We start from the raw sequence: 17,655 nt of genomic DNA, 5'->3' as shown, positions 1-17,655 counted from the left end.
GAGGGAGCACAGGATGGAAGACCAGGGGCGTGTTCATTAGTGCACACCGTAGCAAAACATTTTGCAACAAAAAAAGGAAACAAGCACTTCTTATTGGACAAATTCAGGTAGGTCCCTACCCATTTCATGCCATTTTCTTTCTAGTGTATACCCCCCTAGGATTCATATCAACCCAGAACAAGACAGGTAACATGAGCTACGACCATGCAGGACTGCGTTCAGAAAGGCACGACGTTGTAGAATAAGGAATCACGTCAGCTCTACTCTACACATTCGTCAATGTTTGCCTACAGAACGTTGGGCCCGGTACAATATTAGAAGCGGTGAGGAGGAATCAGAAGGTCAACACAGCAGGCCACGGGGCAGGGCAGTGGAACTGATATTTTACCTAAGCCGATGATGGCCTTGGACTGCACCTCCTCGTCCTCATGTTTGGTAAAGTACAGCAGCAGCTCCAGCACTTTCTCTTTGATCACCACCTGGACAGAACAGCACGAGGAAAAGAAGAGATAAATGATTGATGTAGTCGACCCAGGTTAGGAGCGTAAAAAAGGTACAGTTCTTATTACCAGACATTTTACATATATCCTTTTTGCTGGGATGTCCACCGTCACCCATATGACTGGAGTTCCAGAGTGTGGTCTGAATTAAAAAGGAGTCCTTTACCTTGGTGATGCCCTTGAACTCCTCCATGTCAAACTCAAAGTGGCGACACAGGGCTCCCACGGTGAAGAGGGAGCGCAGGAGGGCCGGCTTGTTGGCAGCCAGAGCTGTACTGTTGGGATCTTCCTGGTGCTGTGTCTTCAGCTTGGTCAGAGCACCTTCACAAAACACAACACGGATGAGTTCTACTAGGTACTCTGGCTGATTTCAAATGCATTGTATCCACAACGCGTGGCTGAATTGGGTTTTTGAATTGTCAAATCAAATGAAATTCAAAAAAACACCAGCATGTTGTGTGTGAGCCACAACACAGAAAGAGCTTGAACACACCAAGAGTAAGCTCAGGAGATGGTGTGTGTGTGTGTGTGTGTGTGTGTGTGTACTCACCGTAGTATCTGTTAAAGCAAGACCACACAAACTTATAGTTGTGGGTCACCTTGTTGACCACGGCGCCGAGGCAGCTGACACAGTGTTGGACAACCTGGCAGAGGCCGGAAGGAGGGGGGGGGGAAATCTATTCAGCTGTTTGGCAACAACAACACTGCCATTTAGCCTAGTAAAAGCCTGAGCTCATTTCAATGTGCAGGGCAGGGATCCAGTTACAAAATTCCAATAATTTCCCTAATATTCCCAGAAATCCCAGTTGGGATTAAGCAAGCAATCAAGAATCGTCCAAACCACGATTTCTGGAAAACCTAGGAATTTTGGGAAAGTTACGGGAACTTAGCAACCCTAGATCCAGAACACCAGGACTCTACGCACCGTCATGCCGTATTTGATGATGAGCTTCATGAGGTCTTCCTCGATGGTGGTGAGGAAGGTCTCAGAGGGGTGCTCCATCAGAGGGATCACCAGCTCCAGGATCTTGGCCACGTTACAGATCACCATGAAGTCGCTGGGGTTCTGCATCACATCACAGCACATTACAGCATTAATACTCAGGTTTCAATCCAACCTTTCTATGCCAGTAAAGTATGTCGGATAAAAAAAATAAAAATGTCACGACAGGCCTGATGGAAACAGCTCATTTGTCGGTAAACTTTCCAAATGTCTACAAAACAAAATATGCTAGACAAGGTGGGATCTTTTTGTGTCTGTAAAATTAACTATGTGAGAAATGTCGGTGGAAACGCCTTTATGCACAAATATTGATATAATAACCATCATATCAAAGTAAACTTTGGAGTCACGCGACAATATGTTGTGTGGTCCTCCCACTACGACTCAGGAAAGCATGCAGTTTATTAGGCTACAGATTAAATAAATGATGATAAACTTCACAGGGTGGTGAAAGGGCAAGGTGATGAGCTTGATGCTCCTTTCCAATAAATATTGAGGGTCTTATTCTGGTGACATGATGATCGATGGTTGGCTGCTGTTTAAAGAAATTAAAATAATCTCGCTTTTAATAATCTCATCATGTAGGCTATACCCACACTGTGTCTATGAGCTGTTGGCTAGAGTGCACGTGCCAAGACCAGAGTGGGCGCATTCGCTATATAAACGCAAAATGTTTAGTGACAAAACCATCAGCAGAGTTGAAAATGCGATGGAAACCCATTGAACTTGTATTCTGTACATGGGAATTTAACCGCAAAATGTATTTTTATGTGCACTACGTCATCACGCTCAGACTTATCTGGAACACGTCAATTTGATGGAAACACATCTCTGGTGGGAACATTTGCATATTGTTTTTATGCAGATTTGAGAATATTCATATGAAAATCTGTGGCCAATTGGATGGAAACCTGGCTATTGATCCTCAATACAATCACAACACTAGAGGTGACTTTCTTTACACTGTAGTCTGAAATGCACACTTTACAATGACACCACAGTGCCATCCAAACAAAAACATTCATTTCAACCAGTACCATTATATTATTTCTCATTGTTCTATTGTATATACTGTATGTACATTATTTCTTAATTATTTTGTATATATTCTGTATGTTATGGTCAGCACCATTTTACCAGGTCAAATTCTTGGTACATGCAAATGTACTTGGCAAATAAAGGTGATTCTGATTTGGCAGGTTGTGCATCGTGATTATTTTTTGGTGTGGGACACGTGAGGGCTCTTTGGGATAATCTCACGTTGCACTTGGTGGTCAGGTAGGGTTGCATGGTCGTGGCGTGTTTGACGATGAGCTGCGCCCGGATCTTGCTGAACAGGAACAGGGTGGTGATGCAGGACACCAGGCGGGTGGAGTTCACCCCTTTATTTTCTGAAAGGGGACAAGAATCACGTTACATAAACAATTGCCAGTTTGAGAGGCCTGGTTTAAAGGGATAGTTCACTCAAAAACTATATATTTTTAGTATTTGGTTCATAAATCCCCCCCAAAAAGTGTGCATGTCAGCAGTCAAGTTCTCAAGATAGAGAGCACTTTCAGCACAAAGCAAAAACTGTGATGATATGTTTTGCAGATTTGTTTACGAGTGATTAGATAGTTTGAGTGAACTATCCTTTTAAAGCCTCCTCCGGAATTGGCTGGGGAAAACTATTCGAAACAAGACCGAGGCTAGTTACCTGCAAGAGACTCCTCGTATTTGAGGATGTGCTCCACCAGATTGTCCACGAGCTGCACACAAGCCTTCTTGGCCGGTTTGTAGGCAGCGTCTTCCTCCACCTTCAACAGCTGACGAAGAGGAGAAGGGAACAGAAGGACATGGAGGCAGGAGATTAGTAGCCCCAACAGCACTCAGAGAGAGAGAGACGCCTTTCGGTGAATACAACACAAGGTGGCGTTCCGACAAGAAAAAAAAAAAAAAAAGACTTACGTTTTGAAGGAGTTGCTCGAACCAATCGTAGCCCGTGTCTTTGCAGGCCGCGACCTGCAAAACACATTGAGCACGGTAATGAGGTAATGATTGCACAATCCAAGATGCAGTCGGTGTAGGATAATAAATCAGAACATCTGCTAAATGACTAAAATGTAAATAATACATTAATATATAAACTTCCTGCGTGCTTACATTTTTTTTTTTTGAGTTTAGGTTGATGACAACAGAGTTGACGTGCACTCACCACGTCAGTAATGTTGAGAATCTTCCTGGTCATAGTGTCTTTGTCGTGGGCCGGGGTCGGGGTGAACCACAGCTTCTGGAATGTTTCGTTGACTAGTTTCTGTCAATGGGACAAGTATCACAGTTGAGTCAATACGTCACACACGGAGCCACTGATGCTCCAAGTCTTTACAGGAGGTAAGTGGGTTTATTATTATTGTTATTATTGTCTCGTTCACTTTTAGTTTTACCTGCACTGTTGGAGCTTGGAGCATAAGAATTTCACATCTTCGCAGATGTAATCGCAGGGTACAGTGAAATTCTTATGCTGTGCATGTGACTAATAAACTCATCTGCTCTACTGTGCAGTCAGCTTCTCAGCATACACAACTACTCAACTAGCGGACAATACCTCAGTTAAACGTCCTTTATATAGTTTTGTGTACGACTGATTTCGAATAGAAATGTTAGTTATAGAACTGTCATTCTCATTGAATGCAAGTCTGATAAGCGGTAGATCTATTATATGTGCAATATTTCAATGTTTCCCTTCCGAAAGCCGTTACTGCTTCTTTTTACTTTGCTTCAAACAGCTTGAAAATACAATATTTTTGGTTATTGAAAAAAAAAAGACAATATCCTGCGGGAAAAAATATTTCACAGCGTTTTAGATGGTATAATGCTACATAAATACATCGCATGTTGTGTCACAAACTGAAATCAGACAAACATTTGGAAATGTTTGACATTTTTGAAATATTTCTACACCTTTAAGCCTAGACACAATAGGGTCTGTAGTTTTTCCTGGTCAAGATCAACTCTGTGCCCTAACGTTAAGAAGAGTACCTTAATGCCCTCCTCATCATTGACCCGGCGGATCATCCTCACACACATCTCTGTGATCTTGTTGAAAGTGGGCTGCTCCAGACAGATGTCTCTCAGGATCTTAATCACCCTCTTCCTCACGCTGATGCCCGTGTCCTGAGGAAGAGGAAAGGCAGATACTTACTGACCGTCTCGTATCTCAAGTATATGGGCTACACTTTCAAAAGTAAAGGCTGTACATTTTAACTGAGCGCCAGCGGTGGGTGCAATGCTTTTATTTAGCCAATAGGTGGCAGTGGAAGACAACAACAAACATGCATGAACATGAGGTGAACTATCAATGAACTCCCTGATGGATTGATGGCCACCAGTGCAACAACACTCTTCAGCTGAGATTGCTTTTTCGGACACTTGGGACGTTGTGTTACGGTGTGTGTGTTAGTTGGGATACTCACCAGTATCCTCTCGATAAGCATGTCGTAGTACTGCTCGGTGAGCTGGGGTCGGCTCAGCACGAAGCGGCCCAGAAGCTCCACAGCCGCCTCGCGAACGCTGGTGGAGTTGTCCATCAGACGCCCATGCACCCCGCGCTGCATGTCCAACTGCACACACAGCCAGGGGACGATAGGGTTAAAGGAACAGTACACATTTTTTTTGGTATTTTGTTCATTCGTCCACTGGTAATGGACGAAAAAGTGTGCATGTCAGCTGTCAAGTTTTTAAAAATCAAAAAACGTATCAGGTTGCGTTTTGTTGTTTACACACTGCCACAGGACAAGGCTGGCCACACATAACACACTCCTACCCTGGAAAGAATGCTGGGGTCCACAGAAACCACCTCTGACAGACATTTCATGGCTTTTGTCCGGACAGCGATTGCACTCTCCCCCAGGACTCGCAGGATCTAGAGAGAGAGAAAGAGAGAGAAAGAAAGAGAGAGAGCAAGAGCGAGAGCGAGACAGAGAGAGAGAGACAGAGAGAGAGAGACAGAGAGAGAGACAGAGAGACAGAGAGAGAGACAGAGAGAGAGAGACAGAGAGAGAGAGACAGAGACAGAGAGAGAGAGACAGAGAGAGCGAGACAGAGAGAGAGAGACAGAGAGAGAGAGACAGAGAGAGAGAGAGACAGAGAGACAGAGAGAGAGAGAGAGAGAGAGAGAGAGAGAGAGAGAGAGAGAGACAGAGAGAGAGAGAGAGAGAGAGAGAGAGAGAGAGAGAGAGAGAGAGAGAGACAGAGAGAGACAGAGACAGAGAAAAGCCACAGTGTTGCTCATTGTTACTCACTGCCTGGCAGGACAGAGCATCTTAGAGAAGGACTGCTGATCTAGGATCAGATCCCCCCCTATCCATACAATTGTATTCTATGATCTAAAAGGCAAAACTGATCGAAACTAGATCAACACTCCAACTCTGAGAGGCTTTCTGAATACGGGCCTGGAGTTCCTTCAACAGCGTCAAATCTAACATTATTTTAAGTGCATTTAAAATCACAACACTTTACAGTAAAACCACAAAATAAAGTAGATAAACAGAAAGCAATACAACAGATGAATACAGGCAACATGCTTCTGGGTTCCTTGCCTGGGTTAAGTAAATATCAAAGCTCTGGGCGAACGGCCTCATGGAGGCCAAGTAGCGGACGATGAGGCAGGAGTCGTCGTAGTCCACCGTGTCCGAGTTCATTCTGACAACACAGAAGAGGTTGGGGAAAACAGCTTTAGTATTTACATCAACCACTGGGGCCATTCCTTCACATCAGGGCTGTGCAAGAGCTGCGTTATGAAGATGGTCCAGAGAGGAGCGTTGGTCACATCAAAATAGAATTATATCCATAAATGAATAGATATTGTAGAAATTTAATAGATATATAATTAGATAGATTAACACCATTTCACAGGGTGGTCTGAACTAGGGTTGGGCGGTATACAGATTTTCATATCGTCATACCATCCTCCTCTCATCCCAAGTTTGGACATTTACAAGTTTGTGAACGAGAGACATTGTGCAAATGAACAAAGTTTTGAAGCGTGCTTTTCTGACGGAAGAACAGCCCTGGCTCTGAAGCAGAATGTCTCCATGCTGCGTCTGTGTGTAGTCTGGAGTCGCTAGGGCAACGGGCCTGCCTGCTCTGCTCGGAGCAGACGGGCCAAGAACGGAGAGGAGAAAAAACTAAAGGAAATCAAGATGGCAGTGGCAGCTGTACAGATAACTCATCCAACGGGCTTTGACTTCTCAAACACGGCAGAAAGCTGACACTATATGATGCCCCGTCTTCTTATTAATTCAGACACTTACTGAGATAACTAGCCAGTTAAACCATACACACAGCTGGTCTCACCTACTCCCTCTTTCTCCGGTTGTATTTACAAACAAACACGTGACTGGCTCAACTCCAGCAGCGCTCACTTCACGAGCTCAAGGCATGCCCGGCCCAGCATGCATTGTCATTGTAGCAAAGTATTTATAAACTAAAAAGTTTTGTTCATTTTTAGGCCATTATCTTACAATAGGCCATAATTGATTTTGGCCCAATAGGCCTGGCTTATTCCCACGTTCAAGGAGCTTTACGTTTTGATTGGACTATTTTGCCTAAAAACCTTCAGGCCTACCTATAGAAAAATAAAAACAACAACTCTGCATCCATGCCCAGACTGGCAAGAGAGGCCCAAAGGGTGTTTAGGATCCCCAGTGGCTCTGCAGGGGTGGAGAGGATATTATCCACTGCTGGCCTTCTCTCCAAGCATCATCACATGAACCTGAAGCCAAAGACTGGCCAAACGCGTGTTTCTAAAAATGAATTCAAAGGCACTAAGTCATGTTTCATTTAATTTGTATTTAATTCTAAGTAAGTCACAGCCTATATGCGCAATTTATAGACTATAGTGATTGAATACAACAAAATGTTGTTTAAATGCTGAGTGCTTAACGTCCCTACCAGCCTATTGTCTGTCTCCCTGACCTACTAAGTGTTTATATGTTGTTTAATACGACATGTAGCCTGTTTGAAATGAGCGCTTCTTACGTTCACCTTTTCATGTTTATTCAAATACTTTTCGTTCAAATCCATATGGTTTGGTTTCAATACTTCAAAACCAAATGATAGGTCCAAGTAGTCACAAAAATAGATGGGTTTTGGTTAAATTGTGATTTTAATGAATGGAGCGAATTTGGTATTTTTTTCTTGTTTTTAGTGGAGCGGTTGGAAAGGACGTGGCGCGCCGGAGCGGTGCTCCATGAGCGGGATTTCCACCGCTCACATACTCTAAACGTTAAATAATGTGACAGGAGAAATGAAGAACGCAATCTGCTTTATCTCCTAATGTATTTCACAAGTTGACTGCAGGTATTAACTTTTTTTTAAACTCTCCAATTACCCCGGTCTATAGTAATGGTGTATACAGTATACTGTCCAAGCCTAGTCTGAACAGACAGACAGACAGACAGAGAGACGTGCAGTACCTTAGGGTGGTGAACTGGGAGGGGGCCGTCTTGATGATCTTGCGGAGGAACTTCTTGCGCGCCTCAGCCCGCTGCATGACCTCCCCAATGGTCTCGATGTCCTTGGCGTGGTGGCCAGGACCGTCCGACGAGTCCTCTTCCCGGTCCCGTTTCTGGCTCTTCATGGCCTTCTCCGTCTCTATGGTGGTGTCGCGGAACCACTGGGCAATGTAGAACTTCCTGGCAAACTGGCAAAGGCAAAGTACACAGTTAGAAGGAATTCACTCAATAATACTACATTACATTTGTTAAGCACCTTTCAATCCAAAAAGAATCTCAAAGTTCATCCAATAAAATAAATGACTAGAAAAGAAGAGCGTGGTGGAACACAAACTGACCAACAGTGAAGGGTCTGTCTCTGTGTTCTCCTCCATGTAGTCCAGAAGGGCTTTCTGCAGTTGCTGGGTCTCGTCGTCGCCTTGGGTCTGTGTGGGAAAAGGAAACATTTAAATGGGAAAGATACATTACAGATAAATATAAATGTTCCAGGGCTTTCCATTGCCTGTTCTGCCTCTGACTCGTGCCCACCTCTGATCTTTCTGAGAAATAGAAGTCATTTTGTTCCCCACCTCTTTCAGGATGCGGTCAATGGATCGCTGGTCCATCTGGCTGGTGACGGCGTCTTTGCGCAGGCGAGCGGCGACCGTGCCCAGGTAGTCCAGGGAGGCAACCCTCAGGGCCATCTCCGTCTGCTTGTTACTGAACTGATGCACCTGAGAGAGAGAGAGAGAGAGAGGGGGATGGTTAGAGAGAGAGAGGGAGGCAGAGAGAGAAGGGGGTGAGGAGAGGGAGGGATGGAGAGAGGGAGATAGGAGGGGGGTTAGGGCCTCCACTCTGATGAGGTAGATGCACCAAGAAGAGGAGTAAACAGTTGGACTAGTTTAGTAGTATTACTGTGTTTTGGGTTACTGCGAGGGAAACACCATCTTTTGACAGGGAAAGCACAATGAATACTCCAAGACCAACAAATATGATTCTGCCTAACGAATCGAGCAATACATAAATATGGAATGACCTATGACAGCCAGACAAGGCAGAGGGCCAGCCAGACAAGGCAGAGGGGCAGCCAGACAAGGCAGAGGGGCAGCCAGGACTCACCAGCAGTCTGCCTAGCAGGCTCAACAGTAGCTCGGCAGCTGGCCACTCAGGCTTGTTGACCGTGGAGAGCAGGTCCTGGACAAAGTTCTCAAACAGAGGCCTGTAGTCCTCCTCGCTCCCCTGCTTACTGCCACACCTGGGCACGACAAAAAACAGAAAGATGGGGGAGAGAGGCTGTTAGATGGACGTTACACTAACCACAGCTGATGGGGGAGAGAGGCTGTTAGGTGGACATAACACTAACCACAGCTGATGGGGGAGAGAGGCTGTTAGATGGACGTTACACTAACCACAGCTGATGGGGGAGAGAGGCTGTTAGATGGACGTTACACTAACCACAGCTGATGGGGGAGAGAGGCTGTTAGATGGACGTTACACTAACCACAGCTGATGGGGGAGAGAGGCTGTTAGGTGGACGTTCTACTAACCACAGCTGATGGGGTTATGAGGAGATACAACAAATATAAACAAAGAGAGGGCAAACTGTCTGGAGATGAAAGACAATCTTACTTCTTGAGGAACACCGAGAGGAAGTTCTGGGCCGTCCTCATGGCCGTCTCGTAGTTGTTGGTGATCAGCAAGTCCTGATCTACCTAGAACAAATCAAACATTCACAGAGGATTGTTAAAATAAGGATGCTCTTCACTTGAGTTGGATAGAGGGCACACTACCCACAAAGCCCGGTTTGACCTGGGTGGTGCCATTGAAGTGGGCCCTCTTTCTAACTCTATGGCGTGACATTTGATGGCGGCTGTGTGTTTTGGTGCATTCAAGACAACTGGGAACTCAAAAATAAACAAGCTCCGACTCCGAAAATCAGTTTGAACGGTCATCCAACCGTTCAAACCCAAGTCGGACACTCGGGCATCATCCTAGAGCTCCCACTCTAGAGCTCCAACTTCTCCGACCTCAAGATCACTATCTGAGCTCGTTATATTCTAAGTTTACAATGGTCAGTGCACCATTTCTTTGCGTACCTTGCTGTCGTACTCGTCCTCCATGGCGTCGCGGTCGTTGGGGAGGTGCACCACGCACTGAATGAGCTGCAGCACCAGGGCTGTAACCATCTGGATGTACATGGGCTCGCCGTCCCTGTCGCTGCTGTTCAGCCTTCCCAAACAACCAATAGCATTTGTCAGAGTTATTAGTTGATTTTATACCTTTATTAAACCAGGGGTGCATTCATTAGCGCACACCGTAGCAAAACACTTTGCAACGGAAACAGTTGGCAACAGAAGCATTTTAGCGTTTATTGGACAAGTTCAGGTATGTCCCACCCTGTTTGCTTCCGTTTGGTTCCTAGTGAATACACCCCAAGTCTTTCAAGACACATTCCCTTTAACTGGAACGGTTTTGACACAGTGGGGAATGTTTTTATTACATTTTGTTGTGCCTCTCCTTCCTATGTTATATGGGCTTGGTTATGGTTCTATTTACCTGAAGTTGCGGAGACTGCGTTTGCTGGTGGGCAGTCTGGCCAGAGAGGTGAAGATCTCTTCCAGAATCAGCTGTCTGTGCTTCTCATAGCGGGAGAAGACCTAGCCACGGACAGAAGACAAGGTTAAGGTCAATCTAACACAGTGTTTCTCAAACTCGGTCCACTGGACCCCAAGTGGTGCACGTTTTGGGTTTTTTGCACTAACATTACAAAGCTGATTCAAATGATCAAAGCTTGATGATTAGTTGATTATTTGAATCAGCTGTGTAGTGCTAGGGCAAAAAAACCGAAAAGTGCACCCCTTGGAGTCCCGAGGACAGAGTTTGGGAATCCCTGATCTAACACTTTGTTTGAACAAATCATGCTTTTAGCCACCCACAAAATGATGTTTTGAGTGAGATGACCTGCTAGAATTTACAGCTCGCACCGATGTGACCAATAAAACAAATTAAATAACGGTCTCACTCTGCAGCCTTGGAAGGGAACAAGCACTTACCGCTGTCACCAGCTTGATGGCACATAGCTGCAGCTCACTGACACTCTCCACAAAGAAAGGGGTGATGCCCATGGAGGAGATCTAGCACAGGGAGGGAGAGAGAGAAATAGATTGTTTTGTTTGTTGTTTATTTCACTTGCTTTAGCAATGTAAACAAACAGTGCATTCAGAAAGTATTCAGACCCCTTTACTTTTTCAAAATGTTGTTACGTTACAGCCGTATTCTAAAATGGATTAAATAGTTTTTTCCCCTCATCAATCTACACACAATACCCCATAATGACAAAGCAAAAACAGGTTTGTAGACAAAATAAAAAACTGAAATATAACAAACTTTCAGACCCTTTACTCAGTACTTTGTTGAAGCACCTTTGGCAGCGATTACAGCCTCAAGTCTTCTTGGGTATGACACTACTCCTGTATTTGGAGAGTTTCACCCATTCTTCTCTGCAGATCTTTTCAAGATCTGTCAGGTTGGATGGGGATCGTTGCTGCACAGCTATTTTCAGGTCTCTCCAGAGATGTTCGATCCGGTTCAAGTCCGGGCTCTGTCTGGGCCACTCAAGGACATTCAGAGATTTGTCCGAAGCCACTCCAGCGTTGTCTTGGCTGTGTGCTTAGGGTCGTTGTTCTGTTGGAAGGTAAACATTCGCCCCCAGCCTGAGGTCCTAAGCGCTCTGGAGCAGGATTTCATCAAGGATCTCTGTACTTCGCTCCGTTCATCTTTCCCTAAATGCTGACTAGTCTCCCAGTCCCTGCCGCTGAAGAAATCCCCACAGAATGATGCTGCCACCACCATGCTTCACCGTAGGGATGATGTCAGGTTTCCTCCAGACGTCCTTTAAGTGACTTTTGGCAAACTCCAAGTGGGCTGTCATGTGGCTTTTGTTGAGGAGTGGCACCCTTCTGGCCACTCTACCATAACGACCTGATTGGTGGAGTGCTGCAGAGATGGTTGTCCTTCTGGAAGGTTCTTCCATCTCCACAGAAGAGCTCTGGAGCTCTGTCAGAGTAACCATTGGGTTCTTGGACACCTCCCTGACCAAGGCCCTTCTCCCCTGATTGCTCAGTTTGGCCGGGCGGCCAGCTCTAGGAAAAGTATTGGTGGTTCCAAACTTCTTCCATTTAAGAATGATGGAAGCCACTGTGTTCTTGGGGACCTTCAATGCTGCAGAATCGTTTTGGTACCCTTTCCCAGATCTGTGCCACGACGCAATCCAGTCTCGGAGCTCTACGGACAATTCCTTCAACATCACGGCTTGTTTTTTGCTCTGACATGCACTCTAAATATTTACATTTTAGTCGTTTAGCAGATGCTCTTATCCAGAGCGACTTACAGTTAGTGAGTGCATACATTTTTCATACTGGCCCCCCGTGGGAAACGAACCCACAACCCTGGCGTTGCAAGCGCCATGCTCTACCAACTGAGCTACAGGGGACCTGTAGGACATCTGTGGGTCCTTATATAGACAGGTGTGTGCCTTTCCAAATCATGTCCAATTAATTGAATTTACCACAGGTGGACTCCAATCAAGTTGTAGAAACATCAAGGATTATCAACGGAAACAGGATGCACCTGAGCTCAATTTCGAGTCTCATAACAAAGGGTCTGAATATTTATGTAATTAAGTTATTTCTGTTTTTTTTTTTTAATAAAATTTCAAAAAACCTGTTTTTGCTTTGTCATTATGGGGTATTGTGTGTAGATTGATGAGGGAAAATGAATTTAATCAATTTTATAATAAGGCTGTAAAGTAACAAAATGTTGAAAAAGGGAAGCGGCCTGAATACTTTCTGAATGTACTGTATATTTTAACATGCCAATAAAGCCCTTGAATTACAGCGAGAGTGGAGAGAGAGAGGAGCCAGCGGTGGGAGAGAGAGCGAGAGCAGCCAGCGGGGAAAGAGAGAGAGAGCGAGAGAGAGAGAGGAGCGAGAGAGAGAATAGCCAGCGGAGAGAGAGAGAGAGAGAAGCCAGTGGGGGGGAGAGAGAAGCCAGTGGGGAAAGAGAGCGAGAGGGGGAAAGAGAGAGAGAGAGAAGCCAGTGGGGAAAGAGAAAGAGAGAGAGAGAGAGAGAGAGAGAGAGAGAGAGAGAGAGAGAGAGAGAGAGAGAGAGAGAGAGAGAGAGAGAGAGAGAGAGAGAGAGAGAGAGAGAGAGGAGCCAGCAGAGCGAGAGAGAGGAGCCAGCAGAGCGAGAGAAGAGCCAGCAGAGAGAGAGAGAGAGAGAGAGCGAGAGGAGCCAGCAGAGCGAGAGAGAGAGAGAGGAGCCAGCAGAGCGAGAGAGAGAGAGAGGAGCCAGCAGAGAGAGAGAGGAGCCAGCAGAGCGAGAGAGAGAGAGGAGCCAGCAGAGCGAGAGAGAGGAGCCAGCAGAGCGAGAGAGAGAAAGAGCGAGAGAGCGAGAGAGAGAGAGAGACCCATATTTATGTTTATATATTTGTACTTTAACTATTTGCACATTGTTACAACACTGTATATAGACATAATATGACATTTGAAATGTCTTTATTCTTTTGGAACTTCTGAGTGTAATGTTTACTGTTAATATTTATTGTTTATTTCACTTTTGTTTACTATCTATTTCACTTGCTTTGGCAATGTTAACATAAGTTTCCCATGCCAATAAAGCCCTTAAATTGAATTGAATTGAATTGAGAGAGAAGCCAGCGGAGAGAGAGCGAGAGAGAGGAGCCAGCGGAGAGAGAGAGAGAGAGGAGCCAGCGGAGAGAGAGAGAAGCCAGCAGAGCGAGAGAGAGAGGAGCCAGCGGAGAGAGAGAGAGAGAGAGGACTAAGGAGGGGTTACAGCAGCATCTAGATCATCTGCACAGATTCTGTCAGACCTGGGCCCTGACCGTTAATCTAAAAAAAACGAATATAATGATATTCCAAAAAAGGTCCGGAAATCAGGATGACAAATATAAATTCTATTTGCACACAGTTCTATTAGAACACACCAAAAATTACACATATCTAGGACTAAATATCAGCAACACAGGTAGCTTTCACATGGCTGTGAATGAGCTGAGAGACAAAGCAAGAAGAGCATTCTATGCCATTAAAAGGAATATTAAAATCGAAATTCCAATTAGAATCTGGCTCAAAATTTTCCAATCAGTTATAGAACCAATTGCTCTATATGGCAGCAAAGTATGGGGTCCGCTCTCTAATACTGAATTTACCAAATGGGACAAACATCCAATCGAAATACTGCATGCAGAGTTTTGCAAGACTGTATTGCACGTGCAAAGAAAAACTCAAAATAACGCATGTAGAGCAGAATTGGGCCAATACCCCCTCCTTATTCGAATAGAGAAAAGAGCCATCAAATTTTACAACCATCTAAAAACAAGTGACCCCAAAACATTCCATCACACAGCTCTACTATGTCAAGAGATGAAACAAGAGAAGAGTCCCCTCAGCCAGCTGGTTCTGAGGCTCAGTTCACTAACCACAACCAACCTCATAGAGCCTCAGGACAGCACTCAGAAAATCTGGCCCAACCAAATCATCACAAAGCAAAAAGAAAAATATATCACCTATTGGAAAGACACCACAAAAAATCTAAGTAAACTTCAATGCTATTTGGCTCTAAACAGACAGTACATGGTGGCAGACTATCTGACCACTGTGACTGATAGAAAACTGAGAAAAACACTGACTAGGTACAGACTCAGTGTGCACAGTCTGGCTATAGAGACCGGTCGTCACAGGCAAACCTGGCTGCCCAGAGAGGACAGGCTGTGCTCACTCTGCCCCCGGGGAGAGGTAGAGACAGAGCTGCATTTCCTATTACACTGTGACAAATACTCAGACCTAAGAGAATCTTTCTTTCCCAAAATTATCATTCAGTACAAAGAATTTGAAACTATAAAGGAGGAAGAAAAAATCTAATATTTATTGGGTTAAAAACCCAAATGTGCAATTTTGGCAGCCAAATATGTGTCCTCCTGCCACAACCTGAGGGACAGCCAGTGAAAAGTGTAATGTAATGTCAATAATATTTCCTGTTTTGTTTTGGCTTTCATAGCATGTAATGTGTCTTCTCAGTCATGTTGAGATTGGTCGACTACTATTGCTTTAATGTATTGTTATTCTCATTAATATTGTTGTTGTAGTTGCTGTTAATGGTAATCCCATTTCCACTACTACTATTATTATTGCTGTTGGTCCCACCATTTTTGTTTTATGTATACTTTGACAATGTAAGTAATTTTACTTGCCATGTCAATAAAGTCAATTGAATTGAATTGAGAGGAGCCAGCGGGGAGAGAGAGAGAGAGAGGAGCCAGCGGGGGGAGAGAGAGAGAGAGAAGAGCCAGCGGAGAGAGAGAGGAGAGAGAGAGGAGCCAGCGGAGAGAGAGAGGAGGAGAGAGAGAGGAGAGAGAGAGGAGAGAGAGAGGAGAGAGAGGAGCCAGCGGAGAGAGAGAGGAGCCAGCGGAGAGAGAGAGAGGAGAGAGAGAGAGAGGAGAGAGAGGAGCCAGCGGGGAGGGAGAGAGAGAGAGAGACGAGAGAGAGAGAGGAGCCAGCGGAGAGAGAGAGAGAGAGAGAGAGAGAGAGAGAGAGAGGAGCCAGCGGAGAGAAAGAGAAAAAGAAAAGAGAAATAACAAGAAAATACCATTATTGCTGAGGTCCTAATGTCTAGGTCGTAATGTGGGTTACTGATGAATGCAATGATCTAAAAATGAGAAAAGAGGAGGAGCTACCTGGAGGATGGTGGTGTCGGTGAGCAGCTGGATCTCCAGTAGCTCAGAGATGTTGCTGACCATGTCGCACACCTTGTTGTACAGCATGACAATGACCCGCTGCTTGTGGGTGGAGCATTTGGCCCGCTTGGCCTTGGAGCTCAGCAGGCCACCTGTTGCGGGGAACGAGAGTGTGATGCGTTGCCGTCTTGAACAAATTGCATCCCAATAATAGACCACTTCGGAAATAAGTGTTTTCATTCATATTTTCATGTGTTCATCCTCTGGTGTTCAAATGTACATCTCGTAAATGTACGACTGATTTGCGATCGAAAATCGAATGGAAAACAATTCCATTCAATGTCACCCACAGGCTGTTTGTGAACAGCAAAACACATTATCTACGACTACGTAGTTGTCACGAGAAAGGCATAATGGGTGAGGAAATTGGTGATGGCGTTTCAGACGAACGTGTGTGTGTGTTATGTGTGGGGTAATTGGGGTTATAAAGATAGCTGACCTCCATGAGGATCCACCCGATAGACAGGATCATACTGGGGGTAGAGGGTGTTCTGCAGGTGGAACTTGGTGTACTGGAGGACCCTCTCGATCACATCCTCGATGTACACCGCCTTGGGCATGTGGGCGGACGTCATGATGTTGAGGGCCGTTAGGCAGGCGTCGGCCGACTTGGTCACACGCTCCATGATGAGGTCACGCCACAGCTTCTCCTCATCCTCGTCGTTGTCCTGCGTGTGAGCAGAGAGGGGCAGAGTTCCACCGATCACAACAAAATGGCTACAAAGTATAGGCTTATCGCTAGTGGAGAACAAATGATCCCCAAAGTAGTAATGTAGTAGTGTGGGAATAATAATAATAATAATAATAATAATAATAAGCCATTTAGCAGACGCTTTTATCCAAAGCGACTTACAGTCATGCGTGCATACATTTGTGTGTATGGGTGGTCCCGGGGATCGAACCCACTACCTTGGCGTTTCAAGCGCCGTGCTCTACCAGCTGAGCTACAGAGGACCACAGAAGACACTCACGTGGTTCATGAGGGTCGAGAGCCTGGCCCCATCCTGGATGTTTTTCTCCAGGATATTCAGAACCTTCACCAGCTTATCGGACGGTATCTGTGAATCAAATCGATTTCAAGGAAGAGATCCAAGGAAGAGAGATACATTTGAAAAGGTATTCGAGAACAGGGCCATGAATTCATGAACATGCCAAGTTGAAAAGGCCTACCCTGCAGGTGATGCCCATGGCCTTGATCTTGGCCGACTCGCTGCCCAGCTCATTCAGCTGCTGTTTACCCAGTAGCAGCTCCTGTGGGATTTCATCGTCGTCTAATGATGGAGGATCAGAGAGGGGGGGGGGGGGGGGGGGTTAAAATATATAGCGCTCTACACTCAGGGAACTGGCTAGGGTCATTAAGTTAGATTAACAACAGAGAAACAGCAAATAGATGTAACTTACCCATTTGCGTGAAGTCCACATCCTCCAGATTCTCTAGGATGTTGTCAACGCTGGAGGAGAATCTTTTGAATGTGGACGAGTCCATCAGTTCTGAAAGGCAGAAAGTAAATGTCATCTGTCATCATCATTACTCGTCGTATGGCATGATAGCGGCAATCAAATGGAAAACAACTGAACATTTACCCTCGTGAGTGAGCTTGGGCTCATACGCTTTCCTCTTTTTCTGCTTCTCTTTTTTCTTCATCTGCCTGGCAACTGAAAGAGATAGAAAGAGCATCATTTCATTTCAAACAATATTTAGTTAATAAAAGACCCTCAACAATGTTAATGCTCTGACCATATCAAAGAACCATTCAGACAAAACCAATTCCTATGATTATCAATGGTAAATAATGCAAATAATTGTATGTGAAAACAATATTTTTGTGAACATGAACGTTTAATTTCGTCGTTATAATGCAATGC

General features: G+C 45.0%; 1 protein-coding gene across 1 annotated transcript in view; it reads right to left on the bottom strand.

The window, feature by feature from the left end:
- nipbla (NIPBL cohesin loading factor a) overlaps positions 1 to 17,655 on the bottom strand; it is a 36,439-nt gene that overhangs the window by 7,856 nt on the left and 10,928 nt on the right. Inside the window, exons 14-39 of the mRNA XM_084177463.1 lie at positions 17,374 to 17,445; positions 17,191 to 17,280; positions 16,960 to 17,060; positions 16,761 to 16,847; positions 16,229 to 16,457; positions 15,730 to 15,881; positions 11,030 to 11,110; positions 10,533 to 10,633; positions 10,073 to 10,205; positions 9,606 to 9,688; positions 9,096 to 9,231; positions 8,567 to 8,710; positions 8,336 to 8,422; positions 7,959 to 8,185; positions 6,081 to 6,183; positions 5,306 to 5,404; positions 4,956 to 5,102; positions 4,522 to 4,656; positions 3,698 to 3,796; positions 3,451 to 3,504; positions 3,200 to 3,308; positions 2,764 to 2,894; positions 1,426 to 1,566; positions 1,051 to 1,144; positions 667 to 821; positions 389 to 479 (exon numbers count right to left, since the gene is read on the bottom strand). Of these exons, the coding sequence (XP_084033589.1) occupies positions 389 to 479; positions 667 to 821; positions 1,051 to 1,144; positions 1,426 to 1,566; positions 2,764 to 2,894; positions 3,200 to 3,308; positions 3,451 to 3,504; positions 3,698 to 3,796; positions 4,522 to 4,656; positions 4,956 to 5,102; positions 5,306 to 5,404; positions 6,081 to 6,183; positions 7,959 to 8,185; positions 8,336 to 8,422; positions 8,567 to 8,710; positions 9,096 to 9,231; positions 9,606 to 9,688; positions 10,073 to 10,205; positions 10,533 to 10,633; positions 11,030 to 11,110; positions 15,730 to 15,881; positions 16,229 to 16,457; positions 16,761 to 16,847; positions 16,960 to 17,060; positions 17,191 to 17,280; positions 17,374 to 17,445 (3,081 nt within the window). The remainder of the gene's footprint in view (positions 1 to 388; positions 480 to 666; positions 822 to 1,050; positions 1,145 to 1,425; positions 1,567 to 2,763; positions 2,895 to 3,199; positions 3,309 to 3,450; positions 3,505 to 3,697; positions 3,797 to 4,521; positions 4,657 to 4,955; positions 5,103 to 5,305; positions 5,405 to 6,080; positions 6,184 to 7,958; positions 8,186 to 8,335; positions 8,423 to 8,566; positions 8,711 to 9,095; positions 9,232 to 9,605; positions 9,689 to 10,072; positions 10,206 to 10,532; positions 10,634 to 11,029; positions 11,111 to 15,729; positions 15,882 to 16,228; positions 16,458 to 16,760; positions 16,848 to 16,959; positions 17,061 to 17,190; positions 17,281 to 17,373; positions 17,446 to 17,655) is intronic.

This window comes from Coregonus lavaretus (genome assembly GCF_964263955.1).
Source record: "Coregonus lavaretus genome assembly, chromosome: 14".
Classification (NCBI taxonomy): domain Eukaryota; kingdom Metazoa; phylum Chordata; class Actinopteri; order Salmoniformes; family Salmonidae; genus Coregonus; species Coregonus lavaretus.
This window is presented reverse-complemented; position numbering and strand designations above follow the sequence as displayed.